Raw genomic sequence first — 16,160 nt, 5'->3', positions numbered from 1 at the left:
TGTAGCAGCATGAGTGAGAAAGTGGTGCCTCCTAGTGTAGATAATAGAGGTCACTTGGGTGGATCTCTGAAGTAGTTATGTGATATCCACTTCTCGCGGATCATTGTCTAACACGAGGCTATTGCACTGCTCTTGTGAGAATTTCTAATGTGTTTTTTATTTCATGACATGAGACTGAAAGATAACACAATTGCAGTAAAATTTGTGAAGATAGGCAACAAGCAATAAAATACGAATTGACACAGCAGAGAAACAGTTGTACGTATGTTGAACTTCTTTTGCACCGTACATAGTCAACCGTGCTAATCGGAGGTGTGGGGGAAAGACAACAAACTAAATACAAAAAGCAGTTCTAAAGACATTCCTTTTTAATCTACATTTAAAAGTGCATAGCTCCACTGACTTCATAATATCAGAAGGAGGAGTGTTCCAGACTGCCACAGAAGCCCATCGGAAAGCGCACGCACGATGCGGTGACCACCTTTCTTCGATGTTTATCCCAAAGCCGCTACTGCGAGCATGACCGGAGATTGCGGTACTATAGGGAGACTGATCACTACCGTGGCAATTCGCAATCACCACCACTGGCTCACAACCACCATCACATGTTATCTCTTCGCAATGCTCATTTTTGCGTTCGTGGAGACACATTCCCTCGCGGAAGCTCTCACCCAAACTGCATTTGCTCTCAAACCTCAAACCTCCATCCCCACCGACTCTCGCTCCCGTTCCCTCCCAATAGCCTACGGGGGCCCGAGCAGCCCCATTCAGAAGCACACGGCGGCGCCGGCGCAGATGTACATGCCACGGTCGCGCAGCTTGGCCGACGGCCTCGACGCGGACCCGCGGCCCCAGCAGAGCGGCGGAACGCCGCCCGCGCGCCCCGCGCCTCCCACGTCGCGCTCGTACTCCGACTCGGAGAGGTGCGTTCCGCGGCGTTCTACGGCGTTCCGGCAGCGCCACGCTCACAGCGGGACATCATCTGCCGATTACGGACCGCCCCTCGCGAAATTAGTTTGGCCGTGATCCATGAGCGGATCTGTTTTTTTTTTCCCCGGGCCTGGTTGCATGGCGAGCATTTCTTCTCTCGAGCTTTCGGCATGCACTGAATCATTGTTCTTCTTCTTGGTTCTTTCGGTAAAGTCACGTAGAAGGGAAGTAATAAAATAATAAAAATAAAACATAACAAAATAATTATATTATTATATTATATTATTATATTACATTTTTATTTTATTTTATTATGTTTTATTTTTATTATTTTATTACTTACCTTCTACGTGACTTTACCGAAAGAACCAAGAAGATGAATCCCTGCAGTCACGAAAGCTTTAAATCGAAATTGAATCATTGTTATTGTTGTTGTTATTCGGCTCCTGAGGATGCCCGTCGTAGCAGTAGTGTTCGTTGCGAAAGCTTAATGGAGGAAAGAATTCTCAACATGCGGTCCAACCAGGAAAGTTTATGTGTTAATGTTTGGTGTAACGTCATTACGTGTTAACATTTAGCATAACTTAATTCAGTGTTGCCGTATTCTCCGGATTGTGTTTTCCCTGGATTTTAAAGCAAAGGTTGCGGGTATGTCTTATAATCCGGTAGAGCTGTGTGTGTGTATGAGGCCCAATTTGTTTAGCTTTATTGACACCGGCTACAAGCTTTGGGTGCGTCTTACTTTCGAGAGCGTCTTATAACCCAGAGTACTGGGTCTTCTTTTTATAGTGTAATAAAGTGAAGTGGAGTTTGGGGGGATTGAACAGGGATATCTACTGCTCTATATTAATAAAAAAACAGAAACTAAACTCAACACATTCCCCAATAACACCGTGGCCTTAAAAGAAAGAGTACATAATCGTCGAGATTTAGAGCAATGTCCCTTCATCATAGCACATATCTGGAAATAAAACAGTGTATTTAGTAATAAAGCAGTGAATTCTGATTCATGACCAGGTAAGAGCCAGGAGTTTCGAATTCAAGCAAGACCGAGGTATACTGAGAGCAATGTTTAGTTGTTGTAATCTCAGGAGAACATCCCAAACAGCCTTCAGTAGGGTAGGGATGCAAGTGACATTTCAATAAATCTCCAGGCACATCACATCGCTTATGAGCACCACGTAAACGATCTTAGCGTGAATACACATTTCAATTTGAATACATTTTTACATATTGCTAGGCAATTGCAACAAGCATTATAAATAATTATTTTACTTTCACAACAACAACAACAAACGTAAACGTTTGTTGGCTCCAGGTCCTCTCCCGTGCTCTTATGTTAAGCCTGGCCTTTGTGTCTCCAGCTGCTCAGAGTTTACTCTTTTGAGCTCTCGTCTAAAAACGTCAAGTGAGTTTCTTCTAATGGTCACGATGGCAGAAACAATGGGCGTCCCGTTGTGTTTTTTACACGCTGCGCAATTTGTTCGTGCTCAGTTTTTTTAAGTTTGCTGCGAATGTACGCATGCCGAACTTATTTCGCACCGTACGTAGCCAACCGTGTGCTACCTAGCAGCCACGGATAATTTTAGTGTCGTGTGACATCTGAACTGGCGACGATGGGTGCCCCTCTCAACACCAAACCTGCACTGGCCATTGGAGTGGGCAAATGGCCCCCTTACCTGCCACAGCACGGGGGGGGGGGGCCTTCATCCAGCAGTGGATTGAGAAAGGGCTGTGTAATGTATGGCTCTTGGTGCCATATTCAATCAACAATAACAACAATTGCAGGCATAAGAAGTCAGAGGAATGGAGGAAATCAAATAATAATAATGCCAATAATTTCCCAGAAAAGTCTCACAGATGTATTAGACTCTTTTTTCAGAATTGTCCCGCAATGAAACAAATATTATTCTTAGCCTTGCAGCCAGCTAGCTGAGTTGGAACTTTTGCTTCATTGAGTGTATGTATGCATGTTGAGCTTCTTTCGCACCGTACGTAGCCAATCGTGCTCAGAGGAATGTGTCTAACATAGAAAGTACGTAATTATTTACCGTATCAGTGGGAGGCCTGCGCATAGTTTCCATGTTCTGCCAGACTCTGCCACCCAATCCTCGCTCAGTTTTATGTTGAAGGGCAATGGAGGAGGAGCTGAAAGTGTCGGCCTTATCCAAACACCCACGATGCAAAACCCCACCGTGTGATTCATTGTTTATTTACAGCTGAGGGCTTATAGTTCTCTGACTATTAGTTTTTGACGAAATCATTTTCGCAATCGTGGCACCCCGTCACTGTGGTTTACCCAGTTTTCCTGGGTGGTCTCAGTGCTGTGGAGCTCACACATCCTATCGATGATGAACGCTCTTGCGCGCGAAGGATCACTTTGATAAAGTGACCACACAAGCACCTCCTGAGCATCCCCTCCCCACGCGTTTAAATTGTCGATGTAACGGACCACCGGGCAATTTTCGGGTCGGGTCCATGGGCGACTTGGGTCTCCTGAGGGACAATCTGGTTGTTAGCTCGGCTGCTTAGGGGTTTTCAAACAACACGCCCCACGCGCGGATACAACCCGAAAACACGCCGGGGACCTTTTTGCTTCACGCTCACGGGTGACCAAAGAGGGCCAGCAGAGGGAAGCTGTTTACGCTGTGGCCCTGCTCGCAATGCGCGTCGTGCGGCCGGTTTTATGAACTGATGTGAAACGGCGCGGCGGCGTCGCGAACGCAACTGCAAGTCAAATGAGCATTTGTACTGCCGCGTTGGCAGCGTGGCACAAATAACAGAAACCTTCATCAATAAGCTAAAACCAAATAATTTTTATTTTACCAGGTAAGGCCCACTGAGCTGCTATATGGCTCTTTTTCAGAAGAAATAACAGCTCAACGAACCTGGCCACAAATGAAGTGGCAGATTGTGTGTAAATTTTGAACAGTTTCTAAATGTGGAGGGAAAAATCGGAGGACACGAGGAGAAAAATCCACGCAACCATGGGGAGAACATGCAAACTCCAAATATACAGGCCTCATATATACCAGGCGAGGTAGTTAACATCTCGCAAAAAGGGCGCCCGGTCAAACACCCCCCATGGCTGAGTAGCCTGATGCAGTCTTCATCTAGCAGTGAATTGACAAAGTATTGCAAATTATAATTATTATTAAAGAGAGATATTTATATGGACATAAATAAGCTTCACCTTCTAAGCTCATACAGTTTTACCAGCATTTTTCTGCACAGTGATATGAGGGCACGTTGTAACAGTTTGCTAATGCGGCTAATCTGTGTGGCTCGTGAACGAATGGAAGGTGCTCACATTGAGCCCATTACCTGTGCCGAAGAGTGTCAACCGTGTCGGCAGCTGGAAAGAGCCGGGAAAGGTGAATCTTGGAAATTGCTCGTGAATTCTTAATGCGCTCGACGGAGTTGATCGGGGCGGCTCAGCTGCGGAGAGGACAATGGTATCGCCGTGTTTTGAAGCTCAAAGCCAACTAAACATGCGGGGATTAGTGGAGAGAACAATTTAAGTGCCCTGCTAAGTGAGTACTGGAACACTGCCTGAAGCCCCCAGGTGTTGGGTCAGCCTCCTACAAAATGAAGACCTCTCTTTGTGCCGTCAAGCCTTCACAATGGAATGACCTAGGGCTAGGGCTGCGATCATACCAATACGGAGAGACTTAAGAGTCATAAGCTGGCTGTTACTACTCCCTAATTCGGTAAACATCATGTCAGCATGTCCAGAGCACTTAAAGTGCCGCTCAACACTTATTAATGTGCCTCAAAAGTAATGCGATATCATCCCTCTCTAATAACCACCGTGCCTAAGCGTGGTTTTATTTCAGAGTGCTGAGGAAGTCTCGTTCTGCAACGTTCAAGCAAAGATCGTGACAGCACGATGCTCGACCACATCTTTTATCTCCACGCAACTGCCATGCTCTATTCACTGCTGGATGAAGCCCTCCACATGCCATCACCGTTTCTGGTGGTCTCATAATGCAATTATCTCATCTAGATCCTTCACATGAGCTGATCTCAGGGTGGGGGCCTTCTCTTGACAGTCGATACGATCTCCCTAACCGGTGTTTGTTCCCTCATCCAAATGTTTCTCTGTCTGTCTTAACAATTCCTAGCAAGCACCACCTCATGTTTCTTCACACACTTTCCAGCTTCTGTAAAATTTTCGTTGTTGTTTACAAACGTCCATGATACCAATCCCCATGTCACAGCGGGCAATGTGCACCGATTGAAAACATCATATTTTACAACTACAGTAAAAAGACGGGGATAAAAAGGAAGATAGGACAGCATGGGGGGGAATGCTTTCTCTCAACCAACCCACGTGGAGCCTGAACATGAAGACTGATGATGATAATGATGATGATAATGATCGTCATGATCACGATGACAATGATCATGTTGATGATGTGGCGACCTCAACATCCAATGCAGATTTGCCAACACAGACTTTGTGATAATGGTGATGATGAAGATGATTATGCGTTCACCTCCAGACCTTATGCTCATTTGTAAACACAACTTGATAATAATAATCATGATGACGATTACGTCGTAACCACGAGCACCTCGTGCAGATTCAGCAATGTCGCTGTCACGTGAACATTTTTTTTTTACTGAGATGCCGTTTTTATTAAATAGTTTCGCCGACCCTCAGTGACCTCCCACTTCATTCCACGCATATCCAGCATCCTCTGAGTGGTTATGAACTCTGAACCCCCCCGGGCGATTATTTTCAATTTGCGAATGTCACTCATCGCTGAGGAACATTCGCACAGGGCTGTTGACTTCCATGCTTTCGCTGTCTCGAAAAAAAAAAGACAAAAATAAGACCACGGCATTTTCTCTCATTCGCTCACGAGCTTCGTAATGCGACCAAAGCTTTGAGAGGAGTCTCTTAAACAGAGCCGGATTTACGATGTACCCCCCCCCCCCCCCCGCATGGCTAGGAGAGCCTTGTCTCAGACCGTAAATCTCAACTTTTTTTACGACATCGCCACGCTTGGGAGTTTTCAACAACAAGAAGGGCGTGTGGTGCGGTGTGCCAGATACGTTTATCAGACAGGTGGAATGTCATAAACGCAACGGTCAGAGCTGTAAGGGCAACTTGCCCTTTGTCGATTTGTGCCAGATTTTTATTTACTTTGAGAGCTTCACCTGGAGGCCATTAAATGTGAACCCCAGGTAAGCTGCCATTGGCGCTACCATACCATAAGATCAACAAAAACAACAACAATCTTATACGGCATTGGCAGAGGTGCACAAACACAAGTAATCCTGCTCTAACAGGATTAAAACATTGTAGTAGTCGACGTTTCAGGTAATGGCCCCTCTCTGCTATGAAGAAGGGGGCATTGTCCCAAAGTGTTTCTTGTGATGTATATATTCATTCTAGATTTGAAGCTTTCGTGACTTCAAGGATTCATATTCTTAGGTTTTTTCGGTAAAGTCACGTAGGTAAAAAATGAAAATTAAAATTAATAAAAGTAAAATAAAATAAAAATCACGACGTTTCGGAGGCAACACAAGCTTCCGTCTTCAGGTGGAACCGTCACAGCACGCTTGCTGTATCAAGTAAATGAGTGTATATTCATATTGTGGCAGCGTTATTGATGCGGTGCTACAATTATGTAATTTACTGCGCTGACTGCATTGCAGTAGAATCCCTCTTAACGACCACCCCTGTTAATGACTAATCGCTTAATGACGGCCTCCATAGAGCCCAATGTGTTCGCTTACCGACCATTCCCTTGTTGACGACGGGCTTTTGTAGGTAGAGTAAATATTAATTAGTGCATTGATTAGCCGTGTTTCTTTTCATATCACGTTTTTATAATGATGTTAGTATCTTTATGCATTCATATCCATTGTTTAAATATTATAAAGTACGTTTTTTGATATCGGAACGAATTAAGCCTCTAACGTGTATTTCCTAAAAACTCTTTACGACCGGTTTCGTGGAACCAATTACCACCGTTTAGAGGGGTTCTACTGTATTTATTAAAGAGGCCCCAGTGGCTTAGGCGCCAAAGGAAACAGAAATTAAAAAAAATTACTATAACAGTGGAGTTTTGCCTTGCAATAAGATGTACAAGTGGCTTTTCAAATGGACAGAGCATGTGAACAATTTAGGGCAGTAATTTAGAGACAAATAATGTGTTCACATTTCTCAAGCTCAAATGAGTACCTGGTGAAATGTGTAAATACAGAGACAAAGGCAGCGTCCTTAATAGGTGCTCGCTAACAGCACTTGACCCAACCGTCTGTTAAGGCTACACGGTGGATCATCATCTTTGTGTTTGGCACGCGTGTGCACGTCGATTGTTTTTCTCTCCAAACCCTGCAACAACCCTTAGGGAAGCCAAGCACGACACTTGAAGAATTGCTGACTTTACACTCATAAGCGGACTCAGTTAACACGAACCAATTGGACTCTACCATTTTCAAAAAGGGCTACAGCTAGGGGAACGATGTATCGGTCAGGGCACAAAGCGCGTCGGGCACGCACCCCCGCGTACCCCCCTCCTGTGGCTGCGAATGGCGCGTGCCGTTTATTACAAAAAAATTCACCTTTTTTTTTGCGCGATGTCACCTTGCGATTTCCCTCCACCCGGCAGCTGGCGCAGCGGCGACGCGAACAAAGACGCGGGCAGGGAGGCGGCGGCGGCTGACGAGGCGCGGTTCGGACGCACGCTGCCCTCGCCCACCAAGAACGCGTGGGCACCGCCCGACACCAAGGTGGACACGCGGCGATACCGCGCCGAGCCGCGCAGCATCTTCGAGTACGAACCGGGGAAGTCCTCCGTCCTGCAGCAGCAGAAACAGGTAACCGCGTTGCTTCGCTCGATTGCTTCGCTCGATTGACGGGCACCAACAATCGCGTGATTTTAACTGCCTCGCCTGGTTTACCTGGAGGTATACCAGGTATACCCCCGATTAGTCCACATCTCCGATGAGGTACAATAGAAGTTCAACATACGTTCTGTATACGATAATCATATGATGTTAACTATGCAAGAGGTCATGAGTTTGATCCTAACCTTGACGCCTATACATTTGGAGTTGGCATGTTCTCCCCGTGGTTGCGTGGATTCTTTTCCGGGCCCTTCGGTTTTTGCCTCCACATTTAGAAAACATTAATTTGAGTATTTGTCTGCTATACATTTCCACGTGCGAGGCCACTTCGTTGAGCTGTTATTTGTAGTCGGGTCACTTCTGAAGAAGAGCTACATAGCTCAGTGGACCTGAAGTGGTAAAACAAAAATAGTTTAGTAGTTTTTTTTTTAGTTTAAAACGTAAGGCTTTCGCGACCAATATTATTCATAATAAACGTTTTTGGGTTGGATCGCGTTATTTATGAATGTGTCGTAACCCTCCACCACCCGACACGGCCAATCAGTAAAAAAGTGTCACGTTGACAAAAGACAAATAGTTCACTACTTTAGCCCACCGGTGTGTTGAAGAGTGAATTCACAACATTTACCGTTTTTTAGTACAACGCGACACTTTTTTACTGAGTGTCGGGTGGTGAAGGTTTACGACACATTTATAAATAACGCGATCTAACCCAAAAACTTTATTCTGAATAGTTTTTTTTTGTTTGTAGTTTTGTTTGCTGCATGAGCCTGAATGCAGCATTAGTCTGCAATTTACATTTTTCGTGTTTGATGAAGGTATCAGCAGCATAAGAAACGAATTCCATCATTGTATCACAGCCTGGTGATTCTCTATTTATATCACGTGGCGCGCAATTGGAAGTATGCGATTTCAAATCCTTAGAGGTGCTTAAGTGAGTACTTGGAGAAAACCCACTCATATGAAACGATAACACTCATAGTCTGAAGAATAATTTTCTTTACTGCCATCATCCGGCCACTTCACAACCCAAGCCTACAATACCCGGTACATCCGCAGCTCATTTAGCCAATCCACCGCACGATGGCCTCACCGCTCCGGTTATTTGACCATACTTCACCACGTTCGTATCAAAAATCTGCTATCCTCGAACAAACCTTCCACCCAAGTAAAACCAGGCTCGACCGCCGTGCGCAGCCTCTGAGACCCGACAATGTTGGGCAACTTTCTAGGGTGACTTTGTCCACGTGCCGCGTTGAAACGAGCAAACAAAGGTGGACTTTCACACCCCCCCTCCCCGCCTCTCCCCGTGCGCTCCACCACCACCACAGACTCTGCTGAAGGCGTTCGATCCGATGCCGTACCCCGTGCCACCCGAGCCGAGGGAGCGCGTCTCGTCCGTGCGCGACCGAGGGCGGGAGCCTCACGGCGCCGACGACACCGGAGAGGTGGGTCCCAACGACGACGACGCCGGGCTGGGTTGGGAGTTTTTGCGGAGTTTTTCTCCCGGACACGGCGGGAGTTGCGGCGCGTCGTTCCCCCAGCTCGGAGGGCGCAGATCAGTCGTGAGATGCCTGTGGCGGGCCCACACGGTGGGCGACGCTGTAAATCGTGATCGTTTATATTTTTAGCGGACGCTTTCACACGTGACCGTCATACAGTTAGAGCGCCAGATATGCAAAAAAATAGATACATGTGTTTGTCAACGTTATTGTCAGTGGACATCACGTAGCCACAGAGATATTTGACAGCCTCCTCCTCCAGCACGCGCAGGGCAACAACCAGTCCGCCTGGCACGCCCTCACGGACTTCACAGCCGGAGACGATATGGCGCCACGGTCTCCTGCTCCCCGCAGTCACACAGCGGGCTGTCACGCAGTGGTAGTACGCCCCATTGTGACCGTCCTAGGACGATACCCGTTGTTAGCTCTCTGCTGAGAAACCACCGTAATCTCTGGATTACAAGACAACCTGAAAAGTGAGACGCTCTGAAGAGTTAGCGTGCACACCGAAATCGTGCCCCCAGTGCCAATATAGTGCTGCAAAATACACACAAACCTTACCGGATAATGTCGCATCCCAACTCTTGCTTAAGAATACGGAGGGGTGGGGGGAGTGAGTCTCATGATCTGGAGAATGCGGCGCTTGTAAGACAAGGTGTGACCGAACGCACCGGAAATTAGAAACATGGCAGGTCGAAAGAGTTCCCTCTCTCTGATAAGTGCAGCGAAGATACTCGCAGAGATAGATAAGAATAATGTGTGGGCCGTTTCGAAGTGGCAGGTCTCCACGTGGCTGCAGGCCGCATGAGATGTGTAGCTCACAAATCATGTTTTCGGGTTTTACCATTTCACTCCCATGTGCTGGGAGCTTCTCCTTCTTCTTGATGAAACGGAATTCAGTTGCTGATGAGACTCCCAGAATGTGGAGCGAAGTGTTTGCACATCATACCAAACGAAACACGGGCGCAAGCCGAAAATACCAGAACAGCACTGTCGAGCTATACAATGCCATTTAGAGTGTTTGGCTGCGATACATTTCCACGCGATAAGCCACTTTGTTGAACTATTGTTTGTGGCCAGGTCGCTTCTGAAAAAAGATCTATGTAGCGCAGTTGAGCCTTACACCTGGTAAAATAAAAATAGTTAAGTTTCTATACATCGCAACCGTAAAAACCTAACGCAGCGTGTGAAATGAAGTCACAGGCCGTAGGTTCGTGGGTGGGTTTTCTCAGGGTGCTCCGGTTTCCTCCCGCGTGTGTAAACACTCTATTAATTGGCCGACAACACCCGAATATATAGAGGAATGCAGAGCTCGGGGCAATTGTTGGTAGCGCCGTTCCTACCCGCGCCTCTGAGTTCTTCTACCTCTCCGAGAGCGAGTCAATATCGTGCAGCCTGTTATTGAAATTATTCTTTTTTATTATTGTTATTATTCCCCACCCTCGCTGTAAGATGTTATCCACACCCAGACCTCAAAGGCTTAAGCTTGGCGGTCAACAGCTGCTGGAGTGGTCCCATTGAACCGAGTAAAAAAGCCCTGAGTAATTGCTGGTGTGTTCAATGCATCATCATCCTTGTTGCCGTTGGCTGTATCTCACCGTCCGTTCAGGGAGATGATTGAGCGACGTCGTCAAACATTCACGTTTTACTGCACGCAACGCTCTGGACAGGTCAATTGTATTATCTGTTAAAAATAAAGGCGTTGTCCCATGTATTTTCGTTCATAAATCTACAAGTCATATATGCCTCGAGTGACAAGTTCGAATACTGATTTTAAAGTTAAAATCGTATTCGATTGGAAATCATCCTCTTCGATTGCAGTGGAGTTTTGCGCGCTGCACGACAGACGTACACATTTTAAAAGGCAAAGGTGCAGCCCTGCGACTGCTTGCTCACACCACTGTTGACAGAAGAGCCTCCAGTAGACTGAGCCCTAGAGAGCCCCTCTTGAGTGGGTATTGTTGAGCTACTCTGCCATGCTGACCAGACCACTTTGGCTGGGGTGGGAGCACCCACACTTTACCCCACCACGCGTGACGCGACTGACTGTGGTGTGTCCGTGAGTATCTAAGAAACTTGCACCACTGTATTAATCGATACACCCTCCTCTGGATTGCAAGTGCATTGTGCTGACCATCACACCACTACAGTATCCCAAATATGACAGCAATATAGTGTGTAATGTTTTTAGAGTGTGTGTAATTTGCCTACTTTGCAACGAAGCAACTGCTTCCATGGTCGACAGGTGAACCTGCCACTCACGTGAACTAGTCACAGTGACTGCGGGGACAGCCGTTGCCTGTAAACGTCACTTGCAATGTACCCTGAAGAAAAGCTGCCGTTAAAGCGAAACAGCTTCATAAAAGGTTTACCGAACGCGCGCCCGGAAATGTGTGTTAAATTGGGCCCTGTTTAGGTAAGGCAGCAGCTCAAGGCTCACCTGTTTCAGGTACTCACCGGTTCAGACTTTCACTGTTCATGCTGTCACCCGTTCAGTCTATCACGCGTTCAGACTCTCACCTGTTCAGACTCTCACCTGTACAGGATGTAGATTGAGGGAAACACAGAGCTCAGCCAGCAGCCAGTCAGGATATTCAAGACATAGATTATTTTTAATAGTATTATAATACTGCCATTCATGCCCACCATGAGCCCCAAGACAAATACGGGAGGTTCGTGCATTTGGATGTTTGTATAATTCCTCCGTAGTGATCGCTTAATATCAGTTGTATATTTAGTTGATGTACTTGTTGCAGTTGTACTTGCCTCTGTTGCTTTTTTAACTGTTCTGTGAGACTTAAGCATGACGCAGTGAAATGTAGCCCAAGAAACACAACTTAAAGAATCGGGCATTGGATGGTTGATCACAGCAAGTTCGAGGCAGTGTACATCATGACGTTTGAGCACGTTTACTCCTTAGACGCTGTACAAGCAGCTAAGACTGTTCGCAACATTCACATCATGTTAACATACTACTAAATTTCGATTTAAAGCTTTCGTGACTGCAGGGATTCATCTTCTTGGTTCTTTCGGTAAAATCACGTAGAAGGGAAATAATAAAATAATAAAAATAAAACATAATAAAATAATTCTCACGACGTTTCGGCCACAACGCAAGCAGCCGTCCTCAGGTGAAGAACAGGTCTGTCGGATAGACAGCGTCGAAACGTCGTGAGAATTATTTTATTATGTTTTATTTTTATTATTTTATTATTTCCCTTCTACGTGGCTTTTACGAAAGAGCCAAGAAGAACATACTACTATTTTAATCAACATAGTCACTTACAGCCCTTTGTCGAGCCTCTGTTGGAATGGTGGCCTCTCACTGGGGAGTTGTTTGATTCCTACTTCACCTCGCCTGGTCTGTGTGTGTCGATGAAGCAAGGGTCGAGCACTGGTTCACAGATCACTCGCCAAACTGATGTTCGCCACGATGGGGAATCGAACTGAGGTCACTGAGGTCACCGCGTTCACACCGCAGATCCTCGCCGTGCTATCGTACAAAAGGACAAATATTAATTTGATTCGCGCATCCTTGAGTTTCCCGCTCACGTCACTCTCTTCATCTCTGCTTCTCTTATCATTACACGTGTCTCTATTGTTGTTGTGTCGCTTATGTTTTGCTTCTTGAAATGCTCCCATTCCTATATCCGCCGCGCTGCTGTGACACTGAGCATCGCATTTTTTCACGCCCGATTCATTTGCTAGGCAGCCAGAGCCGCTTAGTGTTTTGTTAACGTGTACGTCACTGCCAAATTACCCTTTGATCTGCTGCAGCGCCGTTGGCAAGTTTATGTTTTTATGTTCTCTCTTAAATTCGGACAATGACCTAATAACCCATCAATGTAGTCTTGTCTTTACAGCAATCAGTAGTTGTTCAGCAGGTAAACAATTGTGGGTTTTTTTTTTGTTACAACTCACTGCTGTGATAACGGCAATACACCACTCCCAACCGTGCCACGACCGTGCCTCGGCCTAGTTTTATGGTCACATGGTCAACTCGGGTCACACGGTCAGGACGGGCCGTTCGAACGTGACGCCAGTTGTAGGTGCGGCAAACTTTGGCGGTGACATTTGACTCGCTCAGAGGACGTGTTCATAACATAATCGCTGTTAGCAATACTTGGGGAGGGCGGTAAAAACCCCAAATCCGGTGGATAATGCGTTGTTTCAAATTCTCGTGCGGATATTAGAATATTCACGACGCAATAAACTGAGAAACGTGAACCGTTCAATGCACGTCACCACAGCAGCAAGGCTCCCCTCTTTCCCTGGCTTCTCCTTCGCCAATCACTCTCTCCTCCCTGTCCACCTCAGATAAGGCGAATTAGTCCCGAAGAGATAGACCTAGAGAATGAACCGTGGTATAAGTTCTTCTCCGAACTGGAGTTTGGTCGTCCGGTAAGTCGCTTACGGTGACACGCATGCCCACTCACCCCGGCTCTCAGTACATTGGGGCTTTCGAGACAAAGTCAGAGATTGGGTTGTTTGTGAATATATTAATATTATTCTGAACTAATGTTGAATTGACAGTGCCAAGGCAAGTGTGCAAGCTGTGTGTCGCACACACACACGTGTGTGTGTGCGTGAGTTGGTCAGATTTGAGTTCCGGATGCAATGGGAGCCAATTCGGATCTGTCCCTCTCATTGTGCCAACTGCTTGCTCTTGAGCAACATTTGAGAGCCCTTTTACCTCTGCCTCTCTCCATTACAAAGGGAAAGTGGTTTCAAGCCCTTGTGTTCATTTTAAAGGGGGTCGTTATGTACTGAGAACCATTGTGCTTTGTTTTGTTTGATATATACGGAACCCTGAAATATCATGTCTATAAACAAACTATAAAATAAAATTTCAATAACAATGCATATTATTAGGAAGGTGGCCTAAGACATTACACATTTAAAGCAGACATACATATGTCTTTAATGAAGCACATAAGCCGTTTACATTCATTATTAAATAAAATGTTTATTTCACATGCACATGTCACATTTAGCAAGGTTATACAACAAGTATTTAAAATATGGTTAACAGATTTTTTTTTGTTTGGCCACGTAATGATTTCAATATGTTGTCGTAGTAATTTAATAGATATCTAAAATGTCCTATTGTGGTATACTGGTGTACTAGTGACTGTAAACCCACAGTCGCTATAAACTACCTCCGCTGAGAGTTAAACAACAGCACATTCATTTATGGGAATTCAGGGCCACGTTGGATCGTATAAACACACTCAGCCAGCTGGAGATGTCTTCCACTAACATTTCAAACATTCGTAGACAATATGTATCTTTCGTATAGATCTATCTCCAGATACAAAATAAAAACATTTATTGCTCAACCCATCAGCCACACAGCCTTCTGGGAGTGCTTAATATCAGCAGCATTGTTTCAAGACAAGCAAACTCTGGACCAAATTTCGATTTAAAGCTTTCGTGACTGCAGGGATTCATCTTCTTGGTTCTTTCGGTAAAGTCACGTACAAAGGAAATAATAAAATAATAAAAATACAACAATAAAATACAAATTCTCACGACGTTTCAGCCACAACACAAGCATCCGTCCTCAGGTGAAGAAACAGAGCTGTCGGAAAGACAGCGTCCTCATTGAGACAGCGTCCTCATTGGAACGCTGTCTTTCCGACAGCTCTGTTTCTTCACCTGAGGACGGCTGCTTGTGTTGTGGCCGAAACGTCGTGAGAATTTTTTATTTATTATTTTTTTTTTTATTTCCCTTCTACGTGACTTTACCAAAAGAACCAAGAAGATGAAACTCTGGACCAGTTTCGAGATACGATTTCTCATCAGCAGTCAGCCTTTCTTGAATCAATGCTGATGAACTGCTGATTGAGCAGACAAGGACCCTGTCCTTATGCCTGATGGGATGTGTCAAAAATATTAGTACTTCTATGTGGACATGGATATATGTAGGAGACATTGTCTGCTTATTCATTGTTATTTATATTCTCAACAATTACACTCACGATTATTTTGAGTTAACATATGCATAGCTTTATTTTTTTTCAGAGTGAGTAACTGCAACTGAACAAATTTGAGTGAAAACTGAAATGATATTTAATGGGTTCCACTTTGTGCTATTTTATACTTTTGTTTGCTTTGCTTTGATTTTGTTTTATACGTTTCTGTTAACCCTTTGTGCGTCACAATTCACCAAGATATTTTTCACAAGAGGTGCAAATTTGTACGAACATTTGCTGAAAATTCTCTATTTGCAAAATATTACAGAGACATCTTACATTATAGCCCAACTTATGAGTTAGTTTGGAATGCATTTTTGTTGTTGATTGGTGCTGTTAAGAAAATAGATTATTTTTGCAACTGCTTTACTCAGCTCGCACTTCTAGGCATTTAGTAATTCGTAGATTAAAATGTATTCTTCTACTCTCAAGATACTTATTCATATGTATATATAAGTATTCATGATTTTTTTATTAATGTAAATCACGTGTAAATGTTACCTTTGGGATAATGGAAACGATGAGACTGGACGAGGCAGAAAAATAGGGAACAAATAGTCACTTTATAAACTGCGCAAACAAGACAAAAATTATAATTCGTGAATAAATTCACGACTCGTAATCATGACGACTTATTGTATCACTGGGCAAGATAAAGTGTTATTTGTCTACTCATTACCACATATCATTCAAATATTTTGACTAAATTGGAATTACCTTTCATTATAAATTAAGAGCTTAATATAATTCAATAAATACTCCCAATTAAAAGGATTGTTAGAGTTTTAGATGATAATATTTATAATTCATTTACAGCCCTTTGTCAATCTGCTGCTGGATTGATAATGCCTTGAGGTCATGGGGTTGTGATACCTATGATATCACAGAG

The 16,160-nt window shown here is 44.7% G+C and overlaps 1 protein-coding gene across 23 annotated transcripts in view; it reads left to right on the top strand.

The window, feature by feature from the left end:
- LOC133354450 (sorbin and SH3 domain-containing protein 1-like) overlaps window positions 1-16,160 on the top strand; it is a 199,536-nt gene that overhangs the window by 144,645 nt on the left and 38,731 nt on the right. For 22 of the 23 annotated variants that reach the window (XM_061571285.1, XM_061571284.1, XM_061571294.1 and 19 more), the window contains 4 exons: window positions 743-923; window positions 7,557-7,764; window positions 9,126-9,242; window positions 13,614-13,697. In XM_061571285.1, the coding sequence (XP_061427269.1) occupies window positions 743-923; window positions 7,557-7,764; window positions 9,126-9,242; window positions 13,614-13,697 (590 nt within the window). The remainder of the gene's footprint in view (window positions 1-742; window positions 924-7,556; window positions 7,765-9,125; window positions 9,243-13,613; window positions 13,698-16,160) is intronic. The other variant, XM_061571293.1, reaches the window with a different exon arrangement.

Source organism: Lethenteron reissneri, chromosome 47 (genome assembly GCF_015708825.2).
Source record: "Lethenteron reissneri isolate LAM-NWPU_2019-01 chromosome 47, ASM1570882v1, whole genome shotgun sequence".
Lineage (NCBI taxonomy): Eukaryota > Metazoa > Chordata > Hyperoartia > Petromyzontiformes > Petromyzontidae > Lethenteron > Lethenteron reissneri.
The sequence above is the reverse complement of the archived record's forward strand: the minus strand, read 5'-3'. Positions and strand labels throughout refer to the sequence as shown.